The 15,665-nt window shown below is 39.7% G+C and overlaps 1 protein-coding gene across 24 annotated transcripts in view; it reads right to left on the bottom strand.

The window, feature by feature from the left end:
• The window catches only part of GPHN (gephyrin), a 671,572-nt gene that overhangs the window by 225,271 nt on the left and 430,636 nt on the right, over positions 1-15,665 (bottom strand). For all 24 annotated transcript variants that reach the window (XM_042462503.1, XM_042462537.1, XM_042462555.1 and 21 more), the window contains 3 exons: positions 7,331-7,373; positions 2,254-2,391; positions 596-688 (listed from right to left, as the gene is read on the bottom strand). In XM_042462503.1, coding sequence (XP_042318437.1) covers positions 596-688; positions 2,254-2,391; positions 7,331-7,373 — 274 coding nt within the window. The remainder of the gene's footprint in view (positions 1-595; positions 689-2,253; positions 2,392-7,330; positions 7,374-15,665) is intronic.

Genomic DNA, 15,665 nt, shown 5'->3' with positions numbered 1-15,665 from the left:
TTAAAAATTGTGGTGGTGGGAAGTATGGTGGGGAAGGGATACAGCTCTCTGAGGTCCCACAGAAGGCCAGTGTGCTGCCCCAATCTCTGGCAGTTGCCCACTCCTGGTCTGGATAAATGTGTCTGGCACTTTGATATCCTAATGGATGCCAGGAAGGCAAAGATGACATGAATGGGACTAAAATGCTAAGAAATCAACACTGGTTTATTTACGGCATGATGCACTGATTATATTAAATTCAAGTACACGTGAAATGGATGGAAAGAGAAAAAAAAAATAGACCAGAGCTATTTTTGCATATCTCAGCCATAAATAGATACATATTTCCTATGGAATAGCAGGATCAGGATCTAAGCCCTTGGAGGAAAACAGTGAATGGCAGCAAGTTTGTTGTCTCAGATGAGCATGCATTTAAGTAGTTATGCAAAATAAATATTTATAGACACCTTGAATCCATTTCAGCTGCAAGACAAGGACTAATGTTCTTTCTGCTCTTTGGACACAATTGTTCCAAAGAACATGTATCAGCATGCAATTTACTGTGATGCTGAATTTTCAGAAATGTCAATTCATAGTCAAAGTTACCAGCATTTACCTCTGACAGCATAGCCATCTTTTACTGAAGCTGGGAAGGGCGGTAAGTTGTCTTTTGCATAAACATCTTGAGCAAGGACTCTGCCCATCCCATCTAATATATGAGAGACAGAAAGGGGGGGTGTGCAAGGAGAGGGAAGATAAATGTATTTCTGTTAGTAAACTCAGATTGCAGAAAGTTTCCAAAAGATTAAGTTCATATTTGCACAATACTTCTCAGAAAGCAAGGTTTCAATTCTCGATTGAAATGAATTAGGAAGTGATTAGAGAAACACAGGAGTTAAAAGCTGTAGTTCAGTTAACAAGCAATTTGCATTAAAACTATAACAGATGCAGTGAAGTAAACATACAGTGTTGAAGGCAAGGTCAGATAACAGAAGAGTGAATACGCTAACATGTTTGTCCCATTTTTCTTTCAAGGAGCTTGCAATAGTGTACACACTTTTTCTCCATACATTCCCCCCCTCACAACACTATGAAGTGGCATATATAAGATATAACTGAAATACTTAAAAAAAAAACCTTTAAAATACCAATTTACAGCTCCAGTGCAAATTTCAGTGCAGCTCATCTATAAGCCATTCCTTCTGAATATCTTCCCAATGAAAACAGCTGATTTTCCAGAGAGATTTTTCCTAGGAATTGCCCAGAGAAGTGAGAGGGAACACCATCTTTATTACTGTTGTCGTGTGCCTGGACATATCTTAGAATTTTTACACTAAAAAGGATATATTTTAATGTAAACTTACTGAATGATGTTATAGTATATAAGGTAAGATTTCTTTTTGTAGCCTTCATCACATCTTGTCTGGCATCTTTCATTAACAGTATTTTAAGTTACTACATACAAAACATTTTTGTTTATATAGGCAATGCTGACTGACATTCCTTGAGTACAGAGTTCAGTACAGGCATGTAGTGTGTAAAATGGAAGGTCGCTGATAATGTAAATGCTGGCTATTCATTTATTACAAATAATTATAAATAAATATTTTATTGAAAAAATAATCTATAACATAAAGATTATTAATTACTTCAACAATTAGTCAGTTAATTCATGAAGCTTCTTCCTCAAAGAGAACCTAGGAAAGGTCAAGACTGCTTGTATACCAGATGTACTGAACCACTCCAAGTTTTCAAAATTAACATGTGATATTATGATAAAAGAATACGAATAATGGCTTAGAACAATTACTTGGTTAGCTTAAATTAATTCTTTCAGCTACATTTTCTGGCCCTAAATAATTCGATCAGAGAAGGCAATATTTTGCTTCCCTGACTGGTATGTTGGCTACATGGCAGTACATATTTTTGGAATGCAAGATGTACTTTTTCATTAGCCGATATCCACTTCTTGTCACATTTTTCAGACTTTTGTTTTTCAGACATGAATCAGTGATTGCTACAAAACAGTCAAGTGCAGAAGACTGAAAAATGAATCAGACATCCCAGATCAATTTGCATTTTCCAGTCCTCCTGCAATTCAGTACCTCCATGTGCACTTCCATCCCAACCAAAGGGTTGTAAAGAATAAAGAGATAATAAATGGGCAACATGCTGAAACAATTTAAAGTGTTTAGTAAGAAGAACTTACTAAATAAAAAAAAACCATCCTTTCTTCTTCTCAAAATATCTGAAGTCATATGAAATGTGAAATACCTCGATAATTGATTATTTCTGTTCCAAGCACTGGGGTCATCTCCAGCACTGTGATGAAGGCTTTGTCCATAGATGTCAATGGAAATGGAGACATACGGTGTCTTCTTGCTACTTTTGTAATGTCTACAGCACTATGACCTGTAGAACAGCAGTATGCAAATCAGAAAAACATCTCTGGTATTTTCTTTGAAATATATTTAACATACAGAGGTTCTTTTTCCACAGTAACAACTACTTATCAGCAAAACAGCAAATACACTAGCCAGTATATCTTGTTAATGAATTAATGAACTTGAATGGGATTTAAAAATTAACCATCAGTTTAGGTCAGTGGTTTTCAACCTTCCTAATGCCGCAACCCTTTAATACAATTCCTCATGTTGTGGTGACTCCCGAACATAAAATTGCGGTGTCTCGATTTCTAATATTATTGGAAATATGTGTTTTCCAATGGTCTTAGGCGACCCCGTGAAAGGGTCGTTCGACCCCTAAAGGGGTTGCGACCTAATGGTTGAGAACCGCTGGTTTAGGTGATAATGTACTGCACTAAAGAAAAATAAAGATTTCAAATGTACTGCACTAAAGGAAAAAGAGGCAGAGCTGGGAATAAAGCCTGCAGTCTTCAGAATTGGATATATTCAAGCGTTAAAGATACTATTTTGCCAAGAAATCTGTTAGAGATTTTAATGGCCATTACTTAACAATTATTGACTCATAAGGCAAATTAACAGAACATTTATATTATATATCTGAATTTAAAAAAAAAAAGATTTTACAGAAGTGAAAGTGGAATCTTCAGAAACTGGCCTTTGTCTCTTAAATTTCTTATAGTCTTCCCATGTTTAAATACAATTAAATGCCATATGCTGAATATTCTGAATATGTGGATAACATTAGCAAATACAGTTCTGTCTGAAAGACAAATAGCTTCCACTTAATTTAATATCTTAGACAGAAGCTGGTTGAAGTATCACCAGCTCTTGTTTCTCTCCACATGTAACGCACATCAACTTTTCATTATTTCCTATTCCTGATGGTACTGAATGTAAACTGATTATATATATATATATATATTTACTAATTAATGCAAATATTTCTTGTTGTTGTCAGCTGCCTTTGAGTCAAGTTCGACTCATGGTGATCTTGGAGATGAGACATCTCCATGATCCCCTATTCTCAGGCCCTTTGCTCAGGTCCTACAGGTTGAGGCCTGTGACCTCTTTGAATGAGTTTAGCCATCTGGTCCGCAGTCTTCCTCTCATTCTACTTCCCTCTAGTTTTTCCAGCATGATTATCTTTTCTAATGAGTCATGCATTAAAATGAAATGAATAAACAAAAACAAACATATAAACAAACAAACAAACAAACACTTTAAAGGAACTTGAACCTCAATGTAAAGGAACTACAGTCAGCCCTCTGTATCTGCAGGGGTACCATTCCCCCCCACCCCGCAGATATCTAATATCATGGGACCTCAAGTCCCATTATTCTCTATGGATGCATGCACGCACGCACTGCCATTAAGGATAATGGGATGGGGCCATCCGCAGATGCTCCAATCTGTGGATAGCTATCCCACCGATATGGAGGGCTAGTTGCAGATTCTGATTTGGGTGAATGTGCAAGATGCATTTTCCCATATGTAAATTCCAGAAAAAAATCTCCTTTTTCAGCCATGTGAGGTGCAAAGATAAAAATATGATGCCATTGCTAGAGAAATTCCTTGTTAAAATGGGTAGATACAAACTTGCCCCTCTATTAACTTAAGAGCTTAATCCATTTATAGAGGGAACTGGGATCCAGTTAGAGGAATCATACTTAGAGCAAAAGGTGAGGTGCCACATATACCAGATTCCTCCTTCGTCACACAGTCCTCCAGTAATACTTTGAAGGATCTCACAAGTCTCTGGAACAACATGGGAGGTAGCGCTGTGTGCTACAAAAGGAAGGTGGAACTGGGGTGAAAATCAATCTAATTCCTTCCTCTAGTGCTACTGAAACACTGCTAAATACAAATTAAGTCCGACAAATATGCCTATGGTATCCAGACTGTAGTAATAATAGTGGCAACAGCAGTAGTAGAACAAAATTAATTTTTCAAAGAAAAAGAATGCATGGGACTATATGACACTATTACATTTCCTTACAGCAAAATGCTATCTTGTTGAGATTGGGTTATACTAGTCTGAGGAGGTAGTTTTTTTCTGCTGTAAATACAAGCTATATTTATATATATGCTGTAAATATTTATGTGTGTGTGTGTGTGTGTATACATATATACACACTGCATGTTCTTATGTGCCACGACTGAGGCCTGAAACACATAGGCCAAAAGAAGTTGCTTCTGGCCACTTTGGGGGTGGGTGGGGGTTCAGGTGGTTCATGTTCCTAAAGTGGCCGGAAGCTACACCGAGGTTGCGGTCCAATCCAAAGGACCGGATCAAAAACTACCATTTTAATCCAGTTGCTGTGACACACAGCTTGGGACCACAAGTGGTGGCTCGCTCTGGGAGCAGGCTATGTGGACACCGTGGTCTTGGCCTAATCACAGCCAGAGAATGCTCCTTCCTGGCTGTCTGCTTTGCTCCTGAATTATCCTGAATATGCCTGAATCTGTTTTAATGGGGCCAAAGATCTATACAAACTACTAAGGAATGCCTTGAAAGCCATTAAAATCCTAATGTGTATGCATAACTGCTGCCTCAGACAGAGGGAAAGGTGTGGTTGAAAGAAGGGGTTTATATAGTGTCTTTGATATACACAGTAATAATAATTTCCATTTGTTTTTCCTTTGAATCTAACCAAGTACTGTAGTAACCAGCATGCATTATAATAACACACATATAAAATGTATATATTGTAATATTGTTGTTGTTTATCTTCAAGTTGTTTGTGGGTTATGGTGACCCTATCAAGGGATTTTCTTGGGAAGTTTCTTTAGAGGTGGTTTGCAATTGCCATCCTCCGAGGCTGGGCGACTGTGACGTGTCTAAGGTCACTCAGTGGGTTTACATAGACAAGATAGAATTTCAACCCTGATCTCAAGTCAATATATTGTAATAGAGTATATGACATCATATAATGGATTCAAACTATAAGAAGAGAGATTCTACCAAAACATTAGCAAGAATGTCCTGACAGTAAGAGATGTTTGACAGTGGAACACACTCCATTTTACTGTAGTGGAAGTCTCTTTTTTTTGGAGGTTTTGAAACAAAGGCTGGATGGCCATCTGTCACAAGGAGTGCTTTAACTGTGTATTCCTGCATGGCAGGGAATAGGACTGGTCTCTTGTGGTTTCTTCCAACTCTATGATGCTTCCTCTTTCTCACCTCCGTCCTTTAATCTCTGTCCAGCATTCAGCTGCACGCATTATCACATCTGCCCACCGCTGTGACCACATCTCTCCTGTGTTGGCATCCCTTCACTGGCCCCCCCCTCCCTTTCCGCATTCAGTATAAGCTCCTGCTGTCGACATTTAAAGCCCTCCATGGACTGGCCCCTCCTTACTTATCAGACCTTCTTTCTCCTCACCTTCCCACCAGGGCCCTCCGTTCTGGTAGTCAAGGGTTCCTGTCTCAGCCCAGGATTTCCTCTGCCCCATCTCGGATTTGCCCCTTTTCACTCACTGCCCCTCACTCCTGGAACCTTCTTCCCCCGCGAACAAGAGCCATCACTTCTTTAACCAGCTTCAAAACAGAGTTGAAGACCATCCTGTTCAGGGCAGCGTTCCCAGGCATTGCATAATTGTCACTTGCTATTTGATGTTCTTTTGTTGCCTGTTTTATTGAATCATTTCCTATATTGCTATGTATTTTATATGTATTATCTTACTAGAAAGGCCCCTTCCCCTCCACCACTCCCTTCTCCTTCTGTGTCGTGTCTTTTTAGATTGTAAGCCTGAGGGCAGGGAACCGTCCAATTAAAAAGATTGTATGTACAGCGCTGAGTAAATTTACAACGCTTTATAAATAAAGGTTATTAATAATAATAATAATAATAATAATAATAATAATATACAGTATATACAAACATAGGACAGACACTATAATGTACTGAACAATAAAACAGCTGAAATGCAGTGCAATAGTAGAAAATGCAAACACAATGGAAGTGTAAATAGAAACACAATTTGTCTTCATCAGGTTGTTGTTGCCTTTGAGTTGACCTTGACTCATGGTGACCCTGTGGATGAGACCTCTTCATGTTCCCCTATCCTCAACTGCTCTACACAGGTTCTGCAGGTTGAAGCCTCTGAACGCCCCCACCCTCAAACTGAGTCAAACCACCTGGCATGTGGTCTTCCTTTCTTTCTAGTACCCTTTACTCTTTCTAGCACTATTAGTTTTTCCAATGAGTCATGTCTTCTTATGATGTGGCCAAAATATGACAGCTTCTATTTAGTCATCCTGGAGCCCATACAGACGGGCCAAAATAAAGCCGCTTCCGGTCATTTTGGAGGTATGTTGTTTAAATGATGCATGTGTCCTAAGAGTCTGGAAGCCGCGCCAAAGCCACACTCTAGTCTTTTATTTGTTAAAAAAACGTATTTACGATGTGACATATTAAGAGTACATAACTGAAAACAGAAGAGAAAATTTCTGGTTTTATTATAATTGTCTTGGATGGGAGAATATGAGCCTAAGGGCTGTTCATGTAACAATAAACCATGTTTATAACTATATCCGAATGCAGCCAACAGGAATGACATTTTGTCTTCCTACTCTCTCCCAGAAACTGCTCTTGCCAAAAAGATTAAAGATACTGCTTCTTGTTGTTTAGTACATATTTTATTTTTTTCCCTAATCATGGAAAGATGTGTGCAGAAATCCAGTGACCAGAAAACACATCACATGGCTACCCCTCAGTGAGTTCTCATCAAGCATTTGGACACAATTTCAAGCCTATTCTACAACCATACCAAGGCTGGGAAGGTACTTTAAAAATAAATCTGAAACCATTGTGTCCTGTGCTTTGAAGTGTGCTTGCAGAGAATGTCTGATTATATAAAATTAGAGCTATAACTAAAATGGGCATGATCATTTACTGGTAAATGTGTAAGGATGCAATACTTACTGGCTCTGAGGATGTTCTCCTTACTGCTGCACCTGGACTGGACCTGTAGAGAGAATCATAGAACTGATAAAGCAGAGCAAACAGGCAAAAGTGACCATGGAAATTTAATGGGCAAGCTCCTGGGACCTGGAGATAGAGGCTCTTTTTCCCCTCTTAGCAGTTATTTCTGTTACATGACACATTTAACAAATGATTGCAGGCTAACAATTTGAATCAAATGCAAACATATAAACATAAATCAGCATAGTGAATACATTTTTGTTAAAACTGTCAGAATAATGAAAAGTGCATATTCAGCTTTAATGAGAGACTTAAATTCTAACTTCTTTACAAACACAATGTGAATAGAAAGAAAATTAAGTCTAATTGTTATATTAAAACTACAAAAACAACACAGAATATTAGCATACTGTTGAAGATGCATATAGTTCCTTTTGTCAAAGATACCAAAAACCAGATGAACAAATTCTGGAAAAATTCTTCATTCAGTAATCCAACTGTTTTACAATTGGATTAATTAGTTTTCCTTGGAGACAACAGATTTTGCATTGTTCAGGTATTTTAAATTACTGTGAAGAAATAATATGCTTATTGTTTACACTAAGAATGTCATGGTAACATGACACTTGCCAAATGTATAACATGATTTGCCTCTAGTCATTTTCTGGACAACTAAGCAGTATGTATTTATATGGGACAATCATGAAACAATTTTTTTGCTTTGGACATGCATATACTAAGTTTGTTCGGATGAAAAGCTAAACCATAGTTTAGTGTTGTATGTACACATTGTGGCAAGCTTTAGTTGTGTGCAGTCCCCCCTACCCTGTTCATGTGTTAGAATGAAAATGTCTTGCTATAACTTAATCAGGGTTCCCTGTTATATATCAGTTTGGTGAGTTCTGGCTAGTTTAAAACTATGAGGAGATAAAGTCACCATCCTAAACTTGGGGATGGAAACATGAACCTGCAGCAATACAGGAAGACTCACATACCAAAAATAGATGAGACTGGACCCCATGTCAACTAGAGCAATGCCAAGGCTACCAGTCTGAACCTGCCAGGAAGAATGCTTGGTGAGAGTAATGTCTGATGTGATTCTTGTTAATGATTCCAGTACTCCTGGTCACATAAGTGACTACTTAAGAGGAGCCTCATCTTGGGCTGTGTTGTGTTTTCTTCCCTTTGCTTATTATCTACTTTGCCCTACTCATACTTTGACTTCTGACTGCCTGATCTTACTGCTGGTTAGATTGATTGTTCTGGGGTAAGATGTGGCTACTTCACCTTGGTCTAACCCCTGAACCTGATGTTAGCTTCCTCTATTTGGACTGTCCCTTGGTCTGTTGCTTCATCAGCATTGACCACTGAACTGGCCTATCTAACCATAAGCAGGAAATTTTGTGAATGGCTATGATGTATAGGAAAAGTCAAACTCAGGCTACAGTTTATGGCAGATGGTAACAGATCTATCATATGTGGCATCTGTACAATTCAGAAAGCTCTCTCGCTTTTTCTGACATACAACTTACACTCTTGGCTTGCTCACTAACCATATATTAATTAGTTGGGATATAGAGTCACAAGGAAAATGTACAATGTGGGTTTTAATAGTAACCAGGCATTAAAGGGTTATTGTGAACCATAATGATTAGGCAAAAGATAGTCAACAAGTGCTGTAAAGTCCTGTAGGATGCTGCTAGTCTGAAGAGTTCCTCAGGAAGGAGGCTGGACCCTTTGTGGCCCCAGAGGGAGAAGCAAGGCCTAGTAGGCCTCACGATGAGCATTTCACCCCAGAGAGGGCTGTTACTAGTGTGGATGGTGATTGGTGTTGATGTCTATATTGTTGTACACAGTGGAACTTCTAAGAATAAAAGCCTCAGTTTACAGAGTCTCTTTGCTCCTTGAGAAAGGGAGATGTGTTTCTCCAGCTGCTGAGTATAGTCACAAAGGTGGAAAATCTGGAGCAAAACATTGATGTGTGGCCTCATGTGCTGCGCAACATCAAAAGCGTTTTAACAAGAGTTATGGGCCCAGTGTGCGCCTCAGGATCCGCCTGAGCATCTGAGTGAGAAGCTGTTTTGTGAGCAGTTATCCAGAAGAGCAGCTAAAACTGTCTGAGGGCCGGAAGGCAAAGAGTTAAGGAGCTGAGCTGCCAGCCATTTTCTTATATTCAGCAGATAGTGAGAGCTGTGGAAGACTGTGAAGGCCGAGCATTTGTTTGTTTTGTTGCCGGCATGGAATTTGTGAAGTTCCCAAAGTTAAATGACTCCAATTACAGCCAATGGGCTGTCTATGGCGAGGCAGTCCTCATAAGAGAAGGACTCTGGGATGTAACTGAAGAAGGTTTAACTGCCAAAAATGCTGAAGAAGATAGAAGAGCCAGAGCTATGTTATGTCTCACTCTGGAGCCCAGTCAGTTAGACCATGTAAGAGATAAGGTATCTGCCAAGGAGGTTTGGAATGCACTGTGAGAAGTGCATCAATCTGACTCTGCACTGTTGAAAATGCTCTGGAGCAAGAGACTGTATGCTTGTAAGATGCAAAAGGGATAGTCTCCAGAAGAGCATCTGTCCACCATGCAACATCTGTTCCTAGAGGTAGAAAACAGAGGAATAAAGTTGGATAAAGAACAAAAAGCATACATCTTACTAGGCAGCCTATCCAGTGAATTTGATCACATACTGTACAGTCTGCAGGGAGTGCCAGAAAGTCAGCTCACAATGGACTTGGTATCAACACGTGTCTTGGGGGAATGCCAAAGACGGTGTTTTGAGAGAGGTATTCAAAGACAGCAACATGCCGAACCAAGGTCAGCAAACACATCATCAGAGGCAGTTCAACAAGCCAAAATTGCAGCTGTTTGCAAAGTCAGGAGATGCTACAATTGCAGACAGCCAGGTCATCTCAAGAAAAACTACAAGAATCTACCTGTTGCCAGTAAGAAGGAACAACACAGGTCTCCTGGGAACAGGAAGGGAGTTGTATCGACAGTGAAGAACAGTGACTATCAAGCCCATCTTGCCGCTAAGGCCAGATACATTTGGCTTGTTGACAGTGGAGCAACCCATCAGTTAGTTAACAGGAAATCTTTGCTGAACAACTGCAAACCCTCATGTGTAGACTCTGTGGGTTTGGCTGACGGGGGTTCAGGCCAAATTTGGGACATGGAGATTGTGTATTTTCCTGGGTTTGCTAAAGACATTGAAAATGTGTTATGTGCTCCCCAATTGCAAACTTGTTTAGTCAGTGTGTCCTCACTGACTACAAATGGATATGTGCTACGTTTTGAGGGGGATGACTGTCATTACTAAAGGGAGGCAGGTTTGTGCAAAAGCATACAAGCACAACAAATTATATTTCTTAGATGACCATGCAGAGCGTGCTACAGTAAGCAATGTGCCTTTGCACTCAAATTGTGCACATTATTTTCATAGGGTGCTGGGACACACTAGTTTCACTAGTTTGGGGAAACTGGGAAGTGTTTGTCCTGGGCTGAAACTGAATGACTGCAGGAATCATCTGGATTGTTCTGTGTGCAGCAAGATAAAGCTAAAGGCTTTTCCTGTTGCCAAGAAAAGCAAGTGCACCACCCAGAGACCTTTCCAAATGGTGCATGCTGATCTGGCCGGTCCCTTCACTAAATCTGTGGGCAATCGTAGATATCTGATGTTCATTGTCAATAGGCACACCAGATATTCCTATGCTTACACACTCAGGGAAAAGAATCAGGCTGCTGCCACATTCAAGAACTGGGTGGAGATGGTGGAAAGGGAATTTGAATACAAGGTTGGTACTCTGGAGACAGATAGGGGTGGTGAGTTTTTGTCCCAAAGCTTGAACAATTGGATGAAACAGAAGGGCATCCATCCACCATAACACCACTAATGCTGCCACTCCGCAGGAAGACGGTTTGGCAGAAAGAAAGATTGGGGTGTTAAAACAGATAAAGGATTCCATGCTGCTTGATGCAGGGGCCCCAGAAGGACTTTGGGGGTTGGCAGTCCTGGCTGCTTGTCACATTACTAACCGGGTATGGAATTCTGCTGTAAAACAAACATCCTACTTCATGTTATATGGGAGGCCACCCAATCTAAGCTACCTAAGGGTTTTTGAGCAGATGCCAATGTTTATGTTCCCCAAAATTTCAGAAAGAAAGGTAACCCCAAGTGGCAGAGATTGATGTTTGTGGGGTATCAGGGGAATAGTTACATGTTTTACCTGGGAAATGGCCGCATCATGTTGTCCAGGAGTGCAAATTTTGAAAAACACTCTGGGTGGGAGAAGATCCACATGAACCAGGAGGTGTTTGTGAGAATGGGACAACAAGGAGTCAGTACTGGAACTGGAGGGGTAGGAACACCAGAGTTTAAGCCAGATGGCCAGCCTAGCACCTCCAGGGAACCCACAGGTACACAGACCTCACTCATCACTACTAGAAAATTAGTGAAAGTGTCATCTACAGATGCAGAGGTGCAGACAAGTAGTGACAGTGAGGGTGATAGGGGGTGTACAGAGATAATAATCCCAAGGGGGACTCAGAGAGTCAGAAGGCCACCTGATCGTTTTGTGGAGCAGAATGTCAAAATGTGTACTGTTGTGGCTGGAGAGCTACCAGGAGCTTCTTACCTATCCCAGAGAAGAGCAGGAGAGATGATTTGAGGCCATGGAGTGTGAGTTCTCATCCTTGGTGAATAGGGAGGTACAGTATTTGAAGTGGTAGAAAGGCCAGGAGACCGGAAGGTTGTAGGTTGCAAGTGGGTGTTTAAGAGGAAGGAGATGCCAGATGGAACCCACAAGTATAAGGCCAGGTTGGTGGCTAGATTCTCTCAGCAGCGTTTTGAGAGTTTTGACAAAACATTTTCTCCAACTGCGAAGCCAGAAAGTCTCAGATTAGTGTTAGCATTGGCTGCAAGGAAGCGCCAGATAGTTAGGCATTTTGATTTTGAGACGGCTTACCTAAACGCACAGCTGGATGAGGAAGTGTACATGGAGCAAGCACCAGGGTTTGATGATGCCAAGGAAGGCAAGGTGTACAAGCTCAGAAAAACTCTTTAAAGGCTTAAGCAGAGTGCATGCTGTTGGAATCTCTGGATCCATGAGGAGCTGGTGAGGCTGGGATACAAGCGCAGCGTTGCAGATGCTTGTGTGTACACGAAAGGAGGGGTCACACTTGTGATTTATGTAGATGACCTATGTGTGGCTGTTCAGACTGAGCAGGAAGTTAAGGCTGTGCAGGAGATGGCGAAGACGTTTGTGTTGAAGGACCTGGGAAACCTCAAGGCCTATGTTGGGTTTGAGGTAGAGAGGACTAAGGATGGCAGGATCTTGTTGAGTCAGACCAAAAAGATAGAGAGGCTGGTGTAAAAGTGCCGTTTAGAGAGTGCCAAGGTAGTTAAGAGCCCAATGACCCCTGATTATACCTGTAGTGAGTGTTTAACATCCAGATTTGTATAAATCTGTAATAGGAAGTTTGCTTTTTGTTGCCAATAACACCAGGCCAGACATTTCCTTTGCTGTAGGTGTCTTGAGCAGGAGAATCAGTAGTCCAAAAGTGCGGACTGGATAGCAATAAAAAGGTTGCTGAGATACTTGAAAGGGAGCAAGAAAGGAAGCTAGTGCTGCAGGGATCTGAAGCACAACTGGAGTGTTTTGTGGACAGCTCATTTGCCTCAGAGCTGCATGACAGAAAGTCAGTGACTGGTTTGTTGGTCAAGTTTGCAGATAGTCCAGTGGTTTGGAGGAGCAGAAAGCAGAGTTGTGTGGCACTGAGCACCTCAGAAGCTGAGTTTACTTAGTGCTCTGAGCTTGGACATAAAAATAATTTCTGGTTACTGGACTTAGATTGTAAGCCTGAGGGCAGGGAACCGTCCAGTTAAAAAGATTATATGTACAGCGCTGTGTAAATTTACAGCGCTTAATAAATAAAGGTTAATAATAATAATAATAGATGCTTTTTATATTAGCAATCTATTAAACAGTCAGACACCCGAAGTGATATTTAAGGTAGCAAAGTTTTGTTATATTATATGTAAACTCCGATCGCAAATGGTAAATGGGAAATAATATATTTAAGTCTGTTAATTTGCCAGATTGAAACACCCAGGAAAAGAATTCGGGAGGTTTCTGAAGCTCGGCCTTGGATTTGTCTGAGCTAAATGATTGTTAACTAAGATGGGGAACATAATATTTCAGACCTTGGCTATACTCGTTATCTACTAACAAGATTGCTATTTTATTGTTTATGTCTTAAAACCAATATGTATTAAAGACATAAATATTAATCTAAGAGTACTGGAAACTAACGATTTTAATCGTGTGTAGCCGTATGCCTTTAGGGGAACTCTAGGAGAGATGGTGACTAGCACCTGATTTGTCTGAATTAATTGAAGAGACAAGGATTTTATTATGATTTTAAATGACTGCATAAGGGTGCATGGCACCATTTATAACTGTGTTCAGAAACCCACAAATTTTTACTGCAATTTTCTGTAACTATGTGTTGTTATAATTCTGTGATTATTGGTCAATGACCGAATAAAATTTTACTACTACTAATAATAATAGTAGTGACACATGTGTCTATTTCCTTTGGACTGCTGGAGGATGAGAGGGGAGAACACAGGCCTAAGGGTTGCCATCACTCACAGAAAAAACACTAAGCCACGATTTAGTGCTAAAAGTGAAAATGTGTATTGGTTGCCTGAATCTACAGAAATGCTCTAGAAATTTATGGAATGGATGCCCAGGAGATAATGTTTTTGATAATGAGCAGATAATGCATGGATACCAGTACATGTATATATAGAAGAAGCCATACTGAAAATATTCTTTTGTTAGGTTATTTTGCAAATCCACTGTAATTGCTTACATTGTTGTACATACACGATTACTTGAGAATCATAACTAGAATGGATTCCTGCATTTGGATCTTTGTTAACTTTGGTAATACCACTAGAGGAAGCACATAATGTAAATGTGAGTACTGAGTGAACATTATGAATAGAAAATTTGTTTGGATTTCTCTCCTAGTGCCAAGGAGGGAAAAAAACTTTACAAACTCAAGATATTTGTCCCACTTGCCCCATTTCAATGGAGGAAATTAATTCAGAAATTAATTCTTCAGTGAACACAGGGAACTGGACTTTACACATGTTAAAAATCTGTGCATTTGAGCATGTATTAATCTCTGAATAAGAATGTAGAAGTTTCATATATGCTACTAATGATAGAACCTGCCTTTAAAAGTATTTATTAATTCTGAAAGAGAAAGGAAAAAGTACTCTTGAAATTTGGATTCCAGTTCACATTTATAGGTTTACTTGTAAGTAAAACATATTTGATATGGAGATAACTGATGGGAAGAAAAAGGAGAATACTATCACTGCAATTAGTTTTGGGTACAGATTCCTCTTTTACATTAGAACCACATAATTATGGAAGTGTAATTTATTTCAAAACCTCTTTCTTCTGTTCCACAGTAGCTTGCCCCAATAACATCTACATGAGTTGGAGTCTACATCATTAACACAAGTCTATTTATTGCAATGGAATAATTTATGATAATAATGTTGCTACTTAAGAATGTTTATGGCTGTCCTTCTCTGAAAAAAAGGATTATGTTTTAAAAAAACAAAGCAACAAATAGAAAGCCATTCTTCTCCCACTAAAAATTACTAGACAGTTATACTTAATCCTCCCCCCGCCCCATTTTGGCCCAGAGTTGCTTCTCTGCTCTCCCACAATAACTCAATAAAAGAAATAAAAACTATCATAGAAGAGGAATTTGTTTCCTGGATCTAATATAACCAATTCTGGACCAAAAAGATAAAATGGTACATGTGTATGCACTTTCTGTTTGTATGCATGTGTGTAAGAGAGAGTGAGTAGAACTGGGAACACAGTGGTATGTTAAAGAAATGGAGTTCACAGGTGGAGAAACAATACATAGGTAATGTGCAAAAGTAATTAAACCACATAGACCTAAAGGTGGGAGGAATACAAGAACAAAATACAAACACTGACAATCTAATGAAAGACATATCTAAAAATAAATTTGAATATGTTCCAAAGGGAAATGATAAGGGGGGTGGGGTGGGAGATGTTAAAAGAGAATACTGAAATCAATCTGCAACAAAGTGCAAAAACAGAAGGCGTCCTAAACCATACTGCAAAGCAATGCTTGTGAATGGAAAACAGCTCCTTTGAGTAGCAATAGTTACTCTCAAGTCGTAGCCTCTATTCCTTCTGAGTTCATCTTTAAGCCCTTCCAATTTATAGTGGAGCTAGTGTATGGACAAAAAAAGAAATAACAATGAACAAGGCAGCGGAGATT

The sequence above is a fragment of the Sceloporus undulatus genome, chromosome 1 (genome assembly GCF_019175285.1).
Source record: "Sceloporus undulatus isolate JIND9_A2432 ecotype Alabama chromosome 1, SceUnd_v1.1, whole genome shotgun sequence".
NCBI classification, from domain to species: domain Eukaryota; kingdom Metazoa; phylum Chordata; class Lepidosauria; order Squamata; family Phrynosomatidae; genus Sceloporus; species Sceloporus undulatus.
The sequence above is the reverse complement of the archived record's forward strand: the minus strand, read 5'-3'. Positions and strand labels throughout refer to the sequence as shown.